Source organism: Myotis myotis, unplaced genomic scaffold, assembly GCF_014108235.1.
Source record: "Myotis myotis isolate mMyoMyo1 unplaced genomic scaffold, mMyoMyo1.p scaffold_m19_p_1, whole genome shotgun sequence".
NCBI classification, from domain to species: Eukaryota; Metazoa; Chordata; class Mammalia; order Chiroptera; family Vespertilionidae; genus Myotis; species Myotis myotis.
In genome coordinates, this window is record NW_023416313.1 from 172251369 (window position 1) to 172271439 (window position 20071).

The 20071-nt window shown below is 42.4% G+C and overlaps 1 protein-coding gene and 1 pseudogene across 1 annotated transcript in view; one reads left to right on the forward strand and one right to left on the reverse strand.

The window, feature by feature from the left end:
• NEDD4 (NEDD4 E3 ubiquitin protein ligase) overlaps window positions 1–5167 on the reverse strand; it is a 119062-nt gene extending 113895 nt beyond the window's left edge. The window contains exon 1 of the mRNA XM_036302249.1: window positions 5014–5167. Within this exon, the coding sequence (XP_036158142.1) occupies window positions 5014–5058 (45 nt within the window). The 5' untranslated portion in view covers window positions 5059–5167. The remainder of the gene's footprint in view (window positions 1–5013) is intronic.
• On the forward strand, window positions 663–786 carry LOC118661268 (annotated as a pseudogene).
• Window positions 5168–20071: the final 14904 nt, after the last annotated feature.

Sequence of the window (20071 nt, forward strand, 5' to 3'; positions counted from 1 at the left end):
ACCTTCCTGGAAGGACTCCCATTGGATAATTTAAGCAACAAAATATTCAATGACATTAATTAATTACAACCTAGTGAATAAGCTGGGATTCTACAAGTCCATGCTGATATAAATAAACAAATGAATAAATAAGTAAAAAGACAGGAAAGCTCTTCTTACATAGAATGCCAATTAGTAAAACTGGAAATAAAGACACAGTGGTGGAAATCATCAATGGATGCTAAAACGGGTGGATGGAGATTGGATGAATGAAGGGTAGGGTACTGGCATAATCTCTGACTATGTCCCCAGAAAATACTAACCACTTATAAAGGGGGAAATGGAGGCACTACAAAAAAGAAACCTTACCGACACCAAAAGGACCAAGTGATCAAGGTTATCGTCGACAGTGATGACAAGTCAACATCGCGTACCCCTGATGGATGCCCTGAGAACACAGGGTCATTTCTGCGATACCTGCCAAAAAGCATGACCTTCAAGTGGGCAGGCTCAGGAACATCCTACAGGATGTACAGTCTGTACTCCTTAAAACTATTAAGGGTAAGAAAGGCTAACGAACTTACACAGACAAGAGACTGCAAATACATAAGTACAGGCACCAAATGCCCCTAAATGGGGCCAGGAATCAGAAAGGAAAAAGAAAAAGTATTAGAACACTTGTCGTCTACGGCCATACCACCCTGAATGCACCCGATCTCGTCTGATCTCGGAAGCTAAGCAGGGTCGGGCCTGGTTAGTACTTGGATGGGAGAATACTTGTCAAAGACTGCATGGGATCTGTGGAGTGGACATCCTGCATATCTGATTCCTTAGTTTTAGAGGGTTGGATGGCTGTTATGTAGGAAAGTATTCTTTTTTCAGAAAAAGACATTCTAAAGTATTTAGAGGTGATGGGGCATTGTATCTGCAGCTTGTCCTCAAATGGCTCAGAAAAAGACCAATGAAAATGGCAAAAAATGGTTATGGAGCAATTGTGGTAAAATGTCAGCAGTTGGAGAATCTGAATGAGGAGAATTTAGAGTTTTTCACACTGTACTTGCAAACTTTCTGTTGGTTGAAAATAAAGAGCAAATTGCCACAAATAAACTATATTTATGCACTTCTTTGGTCCCATGGAAACCCATGAGAAATATTAAAGAGTTGCAGAAAAGCAGGAATGGCATAAACAATACATCAAAGATTGCGCTAAATACTAACACAGCCGCTGCTTCAAATGTGCTTCTCCTTTTTGTGAGTAGAGACTAGAGCAGCGGTTCTCAACCTGTGGGTCACGACCCCTTGGGGGTCAAACGACCCTTTCACAGGGGTCGCCTAAGACCATCGGAAAACACATATATAATTACATATTGTTTTTGTGATTAATCACTATGCTTTAATTATGTTCAATTTGTAACAATGAAAATACATCCTGCATATCAGATATTTACATGACGATTCATAACAGTAGCAAAATTACAGTTATGAAATAGCAACGAAAATAATTTTATGGTTGGGGGTCACCACAACATGAGGAACTGTATTAAAGGGTCACGGCATTAGGAAGGTTGAGAACCACTGGACTAGAGGTTTGGACTCCATATAATGCCAGTGCGGGCAGGGTCTGTTTCTGCTCAGCATTAGTGGGTCTAGAGGAGTCAGAACATACACTTCCTAGTTGTCCTGATCCTTATGCATTGTGGTCACTGACACCATCAAAGGCACCCATTCTTCTATATGTGAAAATGGTGGAGCGAAGACTCTCAACTCTTTCCTCCTTATTTTTCCCCCTTCTCTTCCTTTGTTTCAATCAGGTTTCAGTTACAGGAAATAGAAGTCACTCAATATTTTAGGAAGAAAGACGTTAGGACAGGGAATCAGGTGTTTACAAAAATCATTGGAAGTGCTAGAGGGGCAGGCTACCGGCTGGGCCTCCAGAGGACCCAGAAGTTCCTCAGTGCGGGCCCACCCAGGAAGCTGCCGCTTCTGCCCCAGCCAGAGAAGCAGGTAATCAGGAGCCATCACAGACCTGCTGACTTTAAAGAATGTACCAATCAAGACATCAGGAAGCCACCACCACCACTCCCTGCTGGCAATTTCCTATCAATACCCACAAGCCAGCGTTAACAGGTACTAGAACACTTCTGCAGAAACACTCAGTGTCTGCATGGCCATGCTTGTCAGCAGAAAAAGCAAAATAACAAGCAAACAGACAGTAAGTTATGCGGTACTTCATTTCCACCTTCCAAACAAACCTTAAGTGCACCTAAATAGGAAACCTATTTCACAACCTATCCGGGATGCTAAGTGCAGGAGAGTCTGGGATGCAGGGTGGTTAGCTTAAGATAGCAGGGACGTCTGCTGCCAGGAAGGGATGCTGATTTCCAGTCCCCATATCTACCACACTCCCCCTCACCAAAGATTCGTGGGCATTAACTTCTTGTCAGAGCAAATTTAGTGAAAATTATATTACACTACTTCCTTAGTTTGTTATGCTTTAATGGCAAAATTCTGCATGTGGAGCCAGGACCAGACATCTCTTACTGAAAGATACAAGTGGAAGAAGAGCTAAAACTCACTTCAACACTAATATGCTCATACAGTGTGACAAAGTGGCTGTTCAGTACATGCTGGTTAAATTACAGTTGTCTCACTCGCTTCTATCCCATGTCTATTCATCTTTCTCCTTGTTTCAGTTTTAAATTTAAAATAAGAATCATCTTTCTTTTATGGCTGTAATAGAAAAAAAAATGCCTTTTCATAAACAGCAGAGGGCTGTCTATTCCCAGACTAGTCTTTGAGTTTTAGAAAGTGACATCGCTACAATGTTTTTCTTCTTAAAAAGTAGGGAGGGGGAGGCTTTTCTAAGCCCTCTTTCATTTTTGTGACGGAGCTGAAAATAAATGACAAATGATAGCGATGCGATGACAGCCTTTACCCGAAAACAAGCAATTTCTGTCTCTTTCCCACCAGACTGGGAGCTCCTCAGAGAACAGGCGGGGACTGTTGTTTCTCTCTGAATCCCTGGTGCCTAACAAACTGTGAGAAGCAGAACAGGCAGTTAATAAATGTTGAATGAATAACCTAAATGACAATGGAAGAAGTGGAAGACAACACCACCATCACGTCTTTTATCTCCCTGTCTCATCCTCTTTCTCCACGTGGACAAAGACTACAGAAGGAGTTGGAAGAAACTTTTGAGTCCTGGGACTGACAACCAGGCCCCCATCATGCGAATCACAGTGGGCTCCACGCCATTAAACTTTCCAGAAGAACAAATCCTTCAGCAAGTTCAGGAAAACCTCATCTCAAAGGGTGGAGTTTCTGGCCTTCCCGCGGAGTTGCTTAATGACCACCCACGAACAGCCACAAATAGTTTCATCTCAGCGGGGTGATGTGAGAAACAAATAACTGTAAACACAGACCCTGTTCCAAGGGGGAGAGAACAGTGAATGATACCTTTGGCAATGCTCTATGATCAACTGGCTCTGAGGGGAGTGAGATGAGAAATCTGGAAGAGCAGGGCCCACACCCTGGAACAACACACAACAACAACAACCACCACAACAACAACGGGGAAAGAAAGTCCAAGGCCAGCCAGATTGTGGTGGATCCAGCTGGAGGTCATCTGCATTGGACAGCTGATTGTAGCAAGCCAGGAACCCTGACTGATAAGAACGCTATCGTAGGTTCAACACTACATGATTTTCCTCTGCTCTCTTCTATAGAACATTAGCTGGGTATTATTTTTAGCTAAACATATTGACCACTGTTTCCAAGGGACTACGGAGCTGCCACCATTGGTCCACCCACCCTTTGCTTCTGTTCCGGCAGCAGTCACTAAGAAATGAAAAGTCTAATCGCCTGGCCATAATCATTCTCAAAACCCTCTGAGATAACTTGCCTGCATCAACAAGTTGCCCACTGTTTATACACAGAGAACTTTCAAGAGAAATGTAAACGACACTTTTAAACAGATGTTCGAAGATACCGCGTTCCTCGGAGGAGGCACTATTACAACACTGTTAGAAGATACCTGAGCAATTAGGCTGAAGGACTTAGTTAAATGGGTCCAATCTTGCAAACAGATACCTGTGACAGTTTAATCAACAGGAACGCTTAAATCTGATGTTTTCCCCACTCCAAACTGTAGACCAGATAGTCGTTCACCTCCCACCTACCTCCTTTAAAACAGAACAACCCTTCCCAAATGGCTTGTTTTTAATAAGCGTAAGGCATAACTGAGAAGGGGCAGCTTTGCCTTTTCAAAGAGCAGAACTTAATGTTCAAAGCGAACAGCTACAGGGAGTTCGTTAACATAGTTATACTTTTCCAGCTCGATTTTTTAAGTATCAATACAGGCCCGTGAAACATAGCATGCGCTTTCCACACGTGACACTTGTTACTAAACGCGGGGAAGACCATCTATTAGCCTGCTTTCCCATCCCCGACTCCAGGGAGGGTTAAAAAGGACTGCGGAGAAAAAAGGGAAAAAAAGGAAAAAAAAGAAAACAGCGAGCCACAATTCCCGAGCAAGCCTTCAGGTCAAAGTGCATCCAGTGGCGTCCAGCGGGCCTGTGGCAGCGCCGGCGCAGCACCGGCCGGGATGCTAAGCTCCCGGGGATTCCGCCGCCGCCCCTCCCGGAGCGCACGCCCTCGGCGGCGGGGAGGGGGTGGCAGGAAGCCGCTGGCCGGCGGGGCGCGTCCCCGCGCGCACTCACGCCGCCGGCCGCCGAGCCCCCGCGGCTACACTTCCCGAAGGAAACTGACGAGGAAGGCGGCGGGGCGGAGAGGGGCGGAGCGGGGAGTGGAGTCCACAGGTTCCCGAAGAAAATGCGGCTCCCGGCTGCGCGCCCAGCCCCAGCCCCGGCCCGCGCGCGGGGCCGCCCCCTCGGTGCCACCGCGCCCCGCGCGTCCCCGGGCTCGCGCCGGGGAAGGAGGGGGCTGCCAGCCGACCCCCTGCCGCCGCCGCCTCCTGGGGTCCGGCGCTGGGCAGCGCGATGGGAAGCCCGCCCCGCAACCCCGCGGCCCCCGCACCTCGTCCTCCTGGAGCCCGAACACCTCCACCGCGCTCGTTGCCATTTCTGAGCGGTTACCGCCGACCGGACGCGCTCACCCCGCCCAGGGAGCGGGGACCGGAGTGGGGAAGAGGAGAGGGAGGAGGCGGGAGGAAGAGGAGGCGGCGCTCCCCCGGCGCCCGCAGCGCCGCCCCTGGCCAGTGGGCGCTAGTGGGCGAGGAAGAGCGGCGGGCCCGGGGCTGGGAGCGCGCGCGGCGGGGGCGCGCGTGGCGGGGCGCACCTTTCTCCCCTTCGCCGGAGGTGGGTGGCCCGTAGACCCGCCTGGAGGCGTCGTATGCCCCCCGGCTCTGCGCCAAGCTGGCGCTGGAGGCCTGGCGACCGGCCGCCCTTCCCCTGGGAAACAAAGCTGCGGTTTTCCTCAGGAGCCAGTCCCCCGAGATCCGCCCGGACTCGCCTCTTGCGGACACCTGGGTCAGGAGTGCTTCTCCCAGCCTCGCCACAAGCTGAACATCACGGGCTTCGCCCTGGCCGGGGAGCTCAGTTTGCTAGAGCGTCGTGGTCCCCATATGCAAGGTTGTGGGTTCAATTCCCGGTCCGGGCATATACAAGAAGCAACCAATGAATGTATAAATAAGGTCTCTCTCTTCCTCTCTCTCTCTCTCTCAAAATAAATAGATATAAATAAGTAAATATAAATATAAATAAATAAATAAATAAATAAATAAATAAATAAATAAATAAATAAATAAAATGCTTTGTGGGTCAAGGCTGTGATCCCAACGGAAGCTGGACCTTGGGAGCTCCAGGCAAAGTCCAGCCTGAGCGTGACAGCAAATGGGGAAGCCTGAAAGGGTCGACTCAGGAACTGACATTCTCCCCCTGTGATTTGTAAGCACTGTGCCAGTTCACAAGGTGTTTTCTGCCTCATGGCCTATCTTTAAAGCCTGCCACACCCAGCCTCCAGGCTCATCATGTAACCCCGCGGAGCTAAGCCTTGACCTGCAGCACCACTGGAAGGGAGAGAGAAGGGGGACAAATAAAATGAGCAGGACCCCCTGTGCTATGGGACAGTTATGTGATTTTAGGGCCTGTCTAATGGGTTTTATGGTTCCACAATCACAGGAGGACCCCCCACCAAAAAAGGACCCATAAAAGAGAGGGGGAAATTATAAACACTCATTGTCAGAAGTAATATTGTCATTTTTCTGCAGTTGTAGAAATTTGCAGAACTCTAGAATCTCAAAAATCTAATTTAAAGTTCCTTTAAGAAATTCAGAATAAACTGTTTAAAGTGCTGAAAGGTGGGAACAAGACTGTAGCCCACATTATTGGTTTGTTATATAAGATTTTGTCATACTTTCATTATGTTTAGCAGGGCCCACTGCATTTATATGATGTATCAGAATTCTATCAATACACAATCCAAATTTAATCATCTGTATTGCAGGAGAAACGAGGTGGCAATTAATAAACAAGTGCAAAATTCCAGAATGGTCAGGAGTTGTTGGCTTAACTAAATTTAAAAAGCCATCATAGCCCTAGCTGGTTTGGCTCAGCGGATAGAGTGGACTGAAGGATCCCAGGTTCAATTCCTGTCAAGGGCACATGCCTGGGCTGTGGGCTCAATCCCCAGTAGGGGGCATGCAGGAGGCAGCCCATCAATGATTCTCTCTCATCATTGATGTTTCTCTCTCCCTCTCCCTTCCTCTCTGAAATCAATAAGATTATACACTGAGTGGCCAGATTATTATGACCACCTGACGTTTGTAGGCAAATTAGCTATAATTTCGCGCTGAAGTTGCTAGAGGGCCAGACCATTATAAATATGGAAGCAGGTTGTTTACCACGACAGTAGAAGTGATTTTTTTTCTGAAGATATGGGTAAACAACGCGATTTAATAGCCTTTGAACGTGGGATATATATATACTCGTCTATTTTTAAAAAGCCATCATAACATTAATTCCTTTGTTTTGTAAACATAACTATTTTTTAGTGGATCAGTAGTAAAATAATCTGAAAATATTCAATATATCCTTTTACTTTAGAAATAATACTTTTCCCTAACCTCTCTTTCTCTGATACACTTTTTTTTCATTCTTACCTGAGGATATGTTTTTTAAAAATTGGTTTTTAGAGGGAGAGAGAGAGAGACATTGATGTGAGAGAGAAACATCGACAGATTGCCTCTCGTATTCACCATGACTGGGGGTGAAATCAACACCCTAGGTGTGTGCCCTGACTGAAATTGAACCCACAGCCTTTTGGTGTACCGGATGACACTCCAACCAACTGAGCCACCTGGCCAGGCCTCTGATACACCTTTTTATAATTAATTTTAAGTAGAATATTCATGTCACTATTGCATTAGTGCTACTAAAATTTTTAATGAGTGGATAGGAAGTATCCTATATAATAAAGAGGTAATATGCAAACTGACTGTCACACCTTTGCACAAAGATGGCCACACCCATGTAGTCACAAGATGGCTGCCCCCATGTCATCACAAGGTGGCCACCACAAGATGGCCGGCAGGGGAGGGCAGTTGTGGGCGATCGGGCCAGCAGGGGTGCAGTTAGGCGTTGATCAGGCTGGCAGGTGAGTGGTTAGGGGGTGATCAGGCTGGCAGGCAGAAGCAGTTAGGGGCAATCAGGCAGGCAAGCAGTTGGGAGCCAGCAGTCCTGGATTGTGAGAGGGATGTCCCAGATTGGAGAGGGTACAGGCTGGGCTGAGGGACAGCACCCCCCCACCCTGGCCAGTGCACGAATTTCATGCACTGGGCCTCTAGTATAGACAAATATATCCTGAAGCCCATAATAAAATAACCCAAGTTCCAGGGGTTTATAAAGTAAAGCATCAGCTGCTATAATACTGAAGATAATTCCAAATGCCACTGATTTTACTCATGACTTCTTATTTCTTCTGTCTGAACCCAAAACCATAATGAATTAAGCAGGCAGCTACTGATTCTGTGACCTCTCTTTTCTGCCCTTGGCCCTTCTGCATCATTCTGTGATTGCAGAGACTTAGGGCCTGTCTGCAGCCGGCTCTGGATATGCAGCCTTTTTTTTTTTTTTTAATATATTTTATTGGTTTTTTTACAGAGAGGAAGGGAGAGGGACAGAGAGCTAGAAACATCGATGAGAGAGAAACATCGATCAGCTGCCTCCTGCACACCTCCTCCTGGGGATGTGCCCGCAATCCAGGTACGTGCCCTTGGCTGGAATCGAACCTGGGACCCTTCAGTCCGCAGGCCGACGCTCTACCCACTGAGCCAAACCGGTTTCGGCTGGGTACGCAGCCTTTGCATCACTCTGCAGTATTGCTTCCAGTCCACTCAGTGTGTGGTAGACATGGTGGGTACTTCTGCAAAGGTTTCCACGTAAGACTGTGCCAGGACATAGGTCACCTCTGCCTGTGAATTCCACAAATCTAGCTGGGGGTTCTGCCATTCTCCAACCTTGAGGGAAAACTCAAGTGCTATAAAAGGCTCGGATCCTCTTCTTGGAGATAGTCACTGTGATCAGAACTGTCCAATAAAACTTTCTGCCATGAGGGAAATCTTACCTATCTCCACTGTCAATATGGCAGCCAGTAGCTCACCTGGCTGTTGAGCACCTGAAATGTGGCTAGTGCACATAAGGAATTTTATAGTTAATTTAAATGTAAATAGTCACTGTGGTTAGTGACTACCACATTAGACAACATAAAACATGTCTAACAATGAAATGAACACCCACTATAAGAAAAAGAATATTACCAACAACTTTTGGGTTTCCTTCATGCCCTCCTATTCCATCCCCTTTCCTCCTGAATTCTGTTTATCATTTCCTTGTGTTTTTTTTTATTGTTTCATCCAATGTATATGTATTCCTAAATAACACACTGTTCATTTTTGCTTCTTTGAACTTTATATAAATTGAATCACAAAGTGACTTGCATTTTTTACTCACCACTCTATCTGTGCTCCTGCCAGTCCAGAGAGTTATGGAAAATCTGGGTGTTTTCATTTCCTAGAGCTGCTGTAACAATTTACCACAAACTGGGTGGCTTAAACATAAATTCATTTTCTCACAGTTCTGGAGGCCAGACATCCAAAATCTATGTGTTGGCAGAGCTGCACTTCCTCTGAAGGCTCTAGAGGAGAATCTCTTTCTTGCCTCTTCCAGCCCTGGCAGCTGTTGGCATTCCTTGGCATGTGGCCTTACCTCTCTGTGCTCTAACCAACAGCTACCTGGCCAGGTCCACCTCAGATGCCACCTGCTCCCTGAAGTTTCTCACTATTCCCCCAGGCAGACTTAGTTGTTTTGTATCACAGCCCTCCATCTTACCTTTAAAAAAATGAATTTGATGTCTTTCAAAAAATTATTCATACCTCTTTTACAATACCTAACAATCTATACTAATAAAAGGGTAATATGCTAATTAGACCGGGTCAACTGGACATCTTCCGGACGTCTGACTTCTTTGTGGACAAAGCCAGAGCCAAGGTGGCGGGAGCCGAAGCAGAGGCAGTTAGGGGTGATCAGGCTGGCAGGGGACCAGTTAGGGGGTGACCAGGTTGGCAGGGGGGCAGTTAGGGGGTGACCAGGCAGGCAGGTGAGCAGTTAGGAGCCAGGGGTCCCAGATTGCGAGAGGGATGTCTGACTAGGGATGGGGCCTAAACCGGCAGTCAGACATCCCCTGAGGGGTCCCAGATTGGAGAGGGTGCAGGATGGGCTGAGGGACAACCCCCTGTGCACGAATTTTGTGCACCAGGCCTCTAGTTGTGTTATAAATTGACTTGTAGCACTCTCTGAATTAATCTGTGGGTTCCTTGAATATAGGAATTGTGTGTATTAACTTACCGTAGAACCCAGTCAACAGTTACCTATTAAATGAATAAAAGATGATATTTCCTAGCAATGGAGGGAAATGTGACACTCATATTTTTACCTCATGAAATTTTGATATTTATGGGTTTAATTTTGTTCTCTTATTGCTCATGACTACTCAATTATACAATAGATAAACCGTATCTATACCATTAATGCTCTGTAGCTCAAAACTTTGAGAAAATGCTGTTGCTTGTTTTCACTCCCAAATTTAAAATAGACTTCAAAAGAACATTCAATTGTAATTATTAACCATTTTTGAATGATAAAATCAAGTAGAAGGGTTAGAAAAAATATTAATAATTACTACAATTGTATAATCTTTCTACAATGAGTTGTTGAACTTCTACCTAAAATGAATGGCATTTAGGATTTTAAATACCTGTCTGAATTATTAAAAAGATAGAATGATAACTATTTGAATTGCAAAATATTTTATATTATTTCCTGAGAGAGTAGAAGACATTGTACTTATGGGTTCTTTTACTCTAACTATTCTTAAATTTGAAGTAAAAAATCTATCCATAAAAAATGATTTTGATTTAAATATTTAAGAAATTGCTTCTATTTTATTATAATATATAAAGGTCTTACAAATGAGGACTTCTACACTGTTACTTGAAAACAATTCAAATGTGTGAATAAAAATAGCATTACCTTCAGATAAGGCCAAGAAGACAAATTGGCAAACAATTAGAAGCTCAATATTTTATTTAAACAGTAAAAATTATCCTATAGGTAATGTGGTTTGTGTATGTGTGCCTGTGGGTGTAATTTTGTCTTCTTGCTCTACACGCCACATTTCTGAAACAAAGGCATCATTTCTAAGTTACAAATGGCCTCAACTGTCTAAGCCATTGAGTAAACTGTTTTCCAAGTTAGAATTTCTAGTGAACATTAATATCCCAGTTTTGTTATCAAAAGATGGTGAGTAATAAAATGGCTTGAGGGTTTTGCAGGTAACCACTTACAAATTAAGCTAAAGGTCTTAGTCTGCCTGCCCGAACTTGTTTAGCTTTTGGTTGAAGAGATGCAAGTGCAAATAGATAATTTGCAAGTAATTTGGTAGATAAATTCATTGCATTTGATGTCTTCCTTCTTCTCTTGACTCATTTTTGAGGCCAAAAATAAAATCACTTCTAAGGAGATATTTTTTGAGGTTAAAACACTATTTCTGTCTAGTGAACAGTAAAAGTACAGAACACAACTTGGCATCTCTTATTGGAAATTCTTATAGAATCACAGAATCTTAGAACAGCAATGCACATCTCTCATTGCATGTGCTAACTGATGCTGAAGGACAAGAATGTTTATTGAAGAATAAATGCAAAAATACTGACGGCAAAAGTAATGTATCCCCCCCCCCCCTTGTTCTATATTGAGCTTTTTGGATCTGTCTTATGTATGAAAATATTTTCCCTATTGTGTGAAAAATTCATAGGAAATAACGTGAAATCTAAACAACCAAATTAATATCAATAAGGGAATAGCTTAAATAAATTATGGTATGTTGATTCCCTATATTTTCATAAATATAAATGTACTATATAAGTTAGAGGAATATGCAACACTGTAGATTATAAGACCAAGTGTTGAAATTATAAAAACAAGTCGCAGAACAATGTATACTTTTTCCTATGCAAGTGGAACTGTGCATATCAAACTTATAACAATGGTTACTTCTAGGGAGGGGTTCACTGGTACTTGGGGATTTGGCCAACAGGGACTTTAGCCTTGTCTATCTATAATGTATTAATTTTTTTAAAGAAGAAATTTTAATCTACATTTTATACTATAAAGAATTAGTGAGAACATAAGTGAGACAATGAATGAAAATATTGTTAAGTATACAGTGCTAGATTAATATAAGGTTTTAATAAGAAATACAGATTATATAAGATTTGGTGTAAGAACGAAAAGATAAATATTTAAAATTACTTCTGATTCTTATGTGATGATAATATTGCAAGAAAATGATTTTAGAATTACTAAGAACCAGAGGACTTTATAGGATAGCTTAACATTTCTGGTCAAATGAGGAATCAAAATGCTGGCTCAGGATGGCTCCCAGACACTGTCAGTTAAAAAGAAGCAGCAAAGGATGAGAGGTTTTTTTTTAAGATTTTTAAAAATTGATTTTTATAGAGAAAGGAGAAGGAGAGGGAGAAACATTCACGTGAGAAACATCAATTGGCTGCCTCATGCACGCCCCCTACCGGGGATGGAGTCCAGGTAGCTCCTCACTGGGAATCCAGTCGGCAACCTTTCAATGCACAGGAAACCCACTGAGCCACACTGGGCAGAGGAGAGGATGAGTATTTAAATGAAAACCACTTGACTGCTCAATGGGTCCTCCTTTGGAAAGCTTCCTTCACTGTCAGTTTCTATAATTCTGAAAGAATGCCAGGCACACGTTCCCACAACCCTGACCAAAGGGTGAGGATGTGGTCCAAGCTAGGCCAATCAAAGTCTCCTGGGAACTCAAGTGTTAGGTGTGGAATCTAACAAAGACTTCAATAAAATAAACAATTTTAAAAATACAGACAACCCAATAAAATACTTAAATACTTCACAAAGTTTTTAAATACTTAAACAGACATTTCACAAAGGAGGAGATCTAATTATTCAATGAACATATGAAAAGGTGCTCAATATCATTAGTCCACAAGGAATTGCACACAATGAGATAACACTGCTCATTGACCAGAAAGGATACAAATTTTTAAATGACACTGCCAAGCATTGGCAAGGATGTGGAGTGATTGGAACCCTAATCCTCTACTGGTGGGAATGTAAATTGGCACAGCTTCTTTGAAAAGCTGTTTGGCAATATTTGCTAAATCTGAGTATATGCTTATTGATGACCCAAGAATTCCACTCTTAAGAATGAAAACAGCCGAAACCGGTTTGGCTCAGTGGATAGAGCGTTGGCCTGCGGACTGAAAGGTCCCAGGTTCGATTCCGGTCAAGGGCATGTACCTGGGTTGCGGGCACATCCCCAGTGGGAGATGTGCAGGAGGCAGCTGATCGATGTTTCTAACTCTCTATCTCTCTCCCTTCCTCTCTGTAAAAAATCAATAAAATATATTAAAAAAAAAAAAGAATGAAAACATATGTGAACCAAAAGACATGTGCAAGAGCATCCATTTGTAGCTTTGTTTATAACATCCAAATTGGAAACAATCCAAATGTCTGTCAGGAAAATAATCTTCATAGAATACTCTACAGCAACAAGAGCAAGCTACTGTTCTAGGCAACGATAAGGATACATCTCACAGGCACAATCTCGAGCAAAAGAAGCCAGACATTACGTGATCCCATTTAAATAAAGCTCAAAAGTAGGCAAAACAAATCTGTGTGATAAAATCAGAATACGGATACCTCCGAAGGGTAACAAATGGGAGGAGGCATTGATAGGGACATTGATCTGCGTGCTAGTTACGTGAGCGTGTTCACCTGGTGAACTGTACACTGAAGATCTGTGCATTTTATATGTTATATTTCCATCTAAACGGTTTATAAAATAAAATCTCTAGCAGAGACAAACAGATGGAAGGCAGTTAGAGCCAAGTCACCCCAAGGCTGGCGGGCGCCTAAAAGATTGTCAATGAGTTCCCCCCCTCGGGGGTCCCCAGAGCTTCCAGAGCTGTTCTCGTTTCTCTCCTTCCCAAGAACAGGTGGGTTTGAGTGTGTGTGTGTGTGTGTGTGTGTGTGTGTGTGTGTGTGTTTTAATTCTCTGGATCATTATAATAAATTCCTTTCCCCTTCCTCCCAAGACACTTGATTTCTTACTGAGATCCAACTTAAGTTGCCAGGGAAAATGCTGGTTTTATTCTTGAGGTAAATAGTAAATTTATTTTTAAAGGCAAGTGCCTTGTAAGTAATGTGGCCAAAAAAAATCTTCTTATGAATGATAGATGCCTAACTGAATGCCTTGGAATGTTTGGCTACAAGAAGTTTATATAACTGGCATCTGTACTGTAAGGGAATGCCATCTAACTTAATGGCAATAATGAAATCCAGATCTAACACCAGAATTGAAAGTGTAGCATCCACAAGAGCAAAAGCAGCTAGATTTGGGGGATCTCTTGCCAATTACGTTTCATGAGCACACGGACCTAAACATGATTAACCAATCCTTAATATTCCCTAGCGCAAATGAGAAGACTGGAATGTTCCAACAGAAATGTTTAAAATTAACCAAAGAACATATTTGCATATATGCATAACCCACGGGCACACAAGATAGTGTGGTGAAGGTCTGGGGCTGGGGGCGGGGGTAGGCTAGAAGGAGTCAATACTTTCAACAATAAAGAAAAATTATGAATAAATAAATAATAAATTTGCTAATTTAGAAGGACAAGTCTCTTCAAAGAGGGTGGATTATGTTATAAGAAAGTCCCTTTTGTTCTGCTGAATACCTGGATATGCAAAGTGAGCCTACAGCTAAATTTGAGATTGAAGAGTTGAATTGTTCTGTATTTTAGAGACAGAAAAAATTGGAGTGACTGGAATACTCGGTAAGTGCTGGGGTTGAGGAAAGAAAGGAAAAGGATGGCAAGAACCAGCAGGAAAATGGGTAGCGGGGGATAATCCATGGGCCACACACCCTTTAAGAGTGTTTAACAATCTTCAAAGCTGTTTGCATTTTTACAATGTAAGCCTCATATCTGCCCCCTCAAAGGATTGAATCATGGTTACTAAACACATAAATGTCGTGTGTGTGTGTGTGTGTGTGTGTGTGTGTGTGTGTGTGTTTCAGATAAAGGAGTTGTGTTTCACATAACAGTTGGTATGATGTTTAACAAATAGCATACCGCTCGACATACACTGGAGAGTGAAATGATCCATAAACGGAACCACTGCCAGCAGAGGGCATAGGGACATGAGTACATCTAGAATTCAAAGGTATCCGGAGGAACCTGGAATCTGGTTCAAGGTACTCTCAGCACAGTCTCATGGGCAAGGAAAATCCAACTAGCATACGGTTTATACAAGACCTTACTAAAGGTAGGCAACAACAAAAGGGGAGTAAAAACACCAGTGCGGACCAAAAAGGGGGGGTCTATAGGAAGTAACCTCATAGGGTAATCTGATCATAAATGCCTAAGTAGGCAGGTCATCGTGGGTAGTCATGCCCAGGCCTATAACTCCTTTAGTAAAGGTTTTAAGCCAGCCTGTCCATTGTTCTTGTGCATTTAGGTTAACACACCTTTGCAATACCTCTCTAAGGGGGTATTAACCCTCAAGAGAGCACATTATCTTGTCAACTATCCTGTAACCAATCCCCTCCCGGCCTTGCTTCCTCCCACCTCCATGTACATTCCCTCCTTAATTTCAAATGCATAAAACCTGCAAAACTGTTAATCTTTGGAATGTTTGAGATCTTGTTCCCCCAGCATATGTCATCAGTTTGGCTCAAATAAACTCTACAAGTAAAAATTCTCCACAGGTTTGGACATTTCTTACGTCAGCTCCATACCACACCAAACTAGATTGTCTTCTTATGATTTTTCTCACTAGAACTCCCAGTCCTCTGTCCAGATGATTCCATATTAGACTTATCATTCAGGGGCCTATACCTGGACATCTGTTGTTTCAGTTAAGAGGCTCTCTGCTCCATATAACCGAAAACCAATGCCAAGGCTTAAACAATGAATTTGGCTCACATACCTAGAAGTCTAGACATAGTCAGGCTTCAGGTACAGTATGATCAGGGCTCTTGCCCTGTTTTCTTGCAGTTCCCTTAGCTCCATCCTCCTCTAATGTTTAGGTTTTGTTCTCAGGCTGACTCCTCTCAAGGTCACACAATGCCTGCCAGCAGCAAGTGAGGCAACAGGGTTCTTTGCCTTCATTCAATATGGATGAGCGAGATTGACTTTCCATCACTATCACTCACATAGAAGGAAGAACTTTCCTAAACGGTTTCAATAACGCAAATATCATTTGCCACATTGGGACACATTCCCATCCCTAAGCCATTTGCTGGCCAGTGGCAGGATTACCACGATTAGCTTACCTTGACCTGTCTTTACTTTGTGAGCCAAGGATCTTCCTGTGAGACGAAAAGTCTGTGGATAAGCGCTGGTACCTGAACAAAATTGGAGGTCAATGAGGAAAGAGGTTTGGCAAATGGATCATGGGTAGGGACCAAGAATATTCACTCTGTATATTTTCTACCTTCTTCAAATTCTTGCACTACCCTTAACCCTCACTTCTTATAATCCACCCACATTGGCCTTCTTTGAAATCATCAACATGCTTTTTGTTCCTTCTCACTCGAAGGTCTTTGCTCAGGCTATTTATTTCCTTGCCCTAGACCAGTGGTTCTCAACCTTCTGGCCCTTTAAATACAGTTCCTCATGTTGTGACCCAACCATAAAATTATTTTCGTTGCTACTTCATAACTGTAATGTTGCTACTGTTATGAATCGTAATGTGAATATTTGATATGCAGGATGGTCTTAGGCGACCCCTGAGAAAGGGTCGTTCGACCGCCAAAGGGGTCGCGACCCACAGGTTGAGAACCACTGCTAGACTTTTATTCTCCATCCCTTTCCCATTTAAATACTACTCATCCTGATTTTAAATGTAGTGGTTGTATATTTTGGTTATAAACTGGAAATTTTTAATAAAATAAAATAATTTGTTCTGTTTTGTAAATAAATAAATACATAAATAAATAAAAATAAATACTACTCATCTGTCTGAATTCAACTTAAAAGTCACTCCTTTGGTAAAGCCTTCCAGCAGAAGCTCATGAGATTCTTCTTCCAACTCAAACTAATTTAAGTAAAAAGAGAATAGGAACCAAACCTTTGCTTTACACTCCCAAAAATAGTGCACAAGGATTCCTTTCTTCACAGCCTCTCCAACACTCACCTCTTGTTTTTTAGATAATAGCATTCTAACAGGTGTGAGGTGATATCTCACTATGATTTGGATTTGCATTTCCCTGATGTGCAAATCCAAATCATAGTGCGATATCAAGCATCTTCGTGATGTCGAGCATCTTTCCATGTACGTGTTGGCCAATCATATGTCTTCTTTGGAAAAATGTCTCTTCAAATCCTTTGCCCATTTGGTTTTAATGGGTTTTGGATTTTTGTTGTTGTTTTGTTTTGTTTTTGCTATTGAGTTGTATGAGTTCCTTATATGTTTTGGATATTAACTTCTTATCACATAGATGGTTTGCAAATATTTTCTCTCATTCTGTAGGCTGCCTTTTTAGTCTGCTGATCATTTTTTTGTTGTATTATTGTGCAGAAGACTTTTAGTTTGATGTAGTCCCACTTTTTTTTTGCCTGTTTTTCTTTTTTCTTTATTTTTTTCTTTTCTTTTTTTTACCCATTCAAGTGTTTAGTATATTTACAGATATGTACAATTATCATTATAATTTTAGGACATTTTTAGGACTTCAAAAAAAAATCATGCTGTTCAGTCATCACACACACACACATTCCAAGCCCCTAAACCCCAGCCTCAGCAAACGTTCACCAGCTTTCTATCTATGAATTTGTCTATTCTGGACATTGCATATAAATGTAATCATACAATATGTAGCCTTTTATGTCTGGCTTCTATCATTGAGCATAACATTTTCTAGATTTAGCCATGTATCAGCACTTCATTCCTTTTTAATTGTTGATGAGTATTCCACTGTATGGACATACCACATTTTGTTTATCCATTCACCATTTGGTAGAATTTTTGGTTGTTTTTACTTTTGGGCTATTATGAATAATGCTGATTTGTACCAACTTTTATGTGGACATAGGTTTTCATTTCTATTGAACACATGCCTAGGGGTGAAGTTGCTAGGTCAATAGTAACTATATGTTTAAACATTTGAGAAACTGTCCAACTGTTTTCCAAAGTGGTTTCACTGTTTTACATTTCTGACAGCAGTGTGTAAGGTTCCAGCTTCTGCATATCCTTGGCTTTCTGATTATAGTTACCTCCTGAGTGTGAGTGGGGTTTCATTGTGGTTAGTGCTCCTTAATATGTAGTACATGTGAGCCTGTGATTGTTTAACTGTGAGGAGCTCTTTAATAATGAACATCTAACTTGTGTAATAGCTGACACATACCTAATCTTGTCTTACAGACCAGGTTCTATGAGGTTAGATTTTTTTTAAACCTGCAAAGAGAACATGTATTTGAGTTCTCTAGTATGTTGTAGGAATCTGATGGGGAAATGAGAGAACCAAGAATAAAAGTTGAGCCTGGATGTTACTAAACTTGGAAAAATGATATGCCTATAGTGAGTACCCATTAAAAAGTTTTGGAATGAATGAAGGTGGATTGGTCCCTTCCAGTTAAACCAAGCACTGCACAGAACCTTTAACTGTAAAAAGATGTCAGAGACATTAGCCCGATGTTCCTACAGGAAATTGTGACCTAATTGGGTAGCCAAGACAAATGCATGAGCAGGTGCATAATGAAATAAGATGATGAAATTTGCTAAGAGGTATGGCAATAATTTTCTATATGAGAAGTACTATAACAGATGCTATTAGTTCAGAAGGAAGAAATGCTTTTGCTGGAATAAGGTGGGAAAACAGCATGCAAGTTTTTTTCTTTTAGTTAAAGATTCAAGGATGATGTGCTCCTGATAGGTGGAGAGTGATAAAGATTCTCTCCTTGACCAAACTCTAGCTAGGACCCATTGAGCCCTCTTCTCAACCTTGGCCTATACAAACTAAGATTCTCAGCACAAATGATTTTTTTGTTCACTACCCTCCCCCCACATTAAAAGACTTAACTAACATGGTCTCTAACAGCTCAAGGCCTCACCCCTAGGATGATCTTGGTCCCCCTTAACGTCCCTGCCTGAGAAAGCTCCAGGTTGCCCCCAAAGTGTACTGTTTGTTCTAGCCAACACTTTTTTTGTTTGTAATTTTGGAGTCACTTCCAAAAGGTACTTGCCAAAACCAATGTCAAGGAGCTTTTCCCTATGTTTTCCTCCTGGGAGTTTGATACTTTGGGGTCTTACATAAAATCTTTAACCCATTCTGAGGTGCTTTTTGTGAGTAGTATAAGAAAGGGGTCCAGTTTCATTTCTCTGCACGTGGTTACCCAGTCTTCCCAGAACCGCTTATTGAGGAAACGATCCTTTCCCCAACGAGTCTTCTTGGCTCCCTTGTGAAGTATTAGTTGATCAAATTATCTCCATTTGAAAGAGCAAAAGGCAGTACAGGCTAAAGATACAGAGAAAGAAATGAAAAACTGGCCCGGAATGGCTTCTGAATATGAAAAGCAGCTTCCATCCAACCCAGTTTTTCAAGACTGACAACAGCAAAGTATGTATTTAGAGAAAATATAGTTATCTAAGCCCAAGTCAAAAAGACTGGCTTTGCTGACTAACTCAATATAGCACCGTGCTCTATGGATTTATGTTCGGGAGAAAGAGAGAATGAGATGGAATATATACGTTCATCAAGGATATACATCTTCTACTTTAGAAGCCGCATGTTCAAGCCACTGGTGTGGCTCCGGGGTTTGAAGTGTTGCCCCATACACTGAAAGCTGGTGGATTCTATTTCCATCAGGGTTTGAGCCCTGTCAGACGCGTCTCTGAAGAGGACACTTACATCTGAGGGTCTCTGCTTCCATCACTCAGGCCGTGTCCATCTCCCAGGAAGCTGCACTCTTGGGAAGACCACGGCCACTGTGGCTATGACACGGGGATATTGCCATCTCAGTGAACTCAGTGCTCTCTGTTCATCCATTTTTTAACCTTGAATCTGGAGCTTTCTTTTAATTATATTAGAATTTTATTTTCCTACAATTGTTTCAGCTTGCTTAGTATCTTTTTTTTTTTTTAATATATTTTATTGATTTTTTACAGAGAGGAAGGGAGAGAGATAGAGAGTCAGAAACATCGATGAGAGAGAAACATCGATCAGCCGCCTCCTGCACATCCCCCACTGGGGATGTGCCCGCAACCCAGGTACATGCCCTTGACCGGAATCGAACCTGGGACCCCTCAGTCCGCAGGCCAACGCTCTATCCACTGAGCCAAACCGGTTTCGGCAAGCTTGCTTAGTATCTTAAGATTGTCTTGAGGGGGCCCCCACCTAATATTTCCCCCTCACCTTTTCAGGATTTAAAGAGTGGGAAGTGAGTGGAATTAGCCATAGAACCTTGGAAATGCTCAGGAATTCGAAGTGCCGAGGACCTCACCAGACAGAGGGTGAGGTGTGT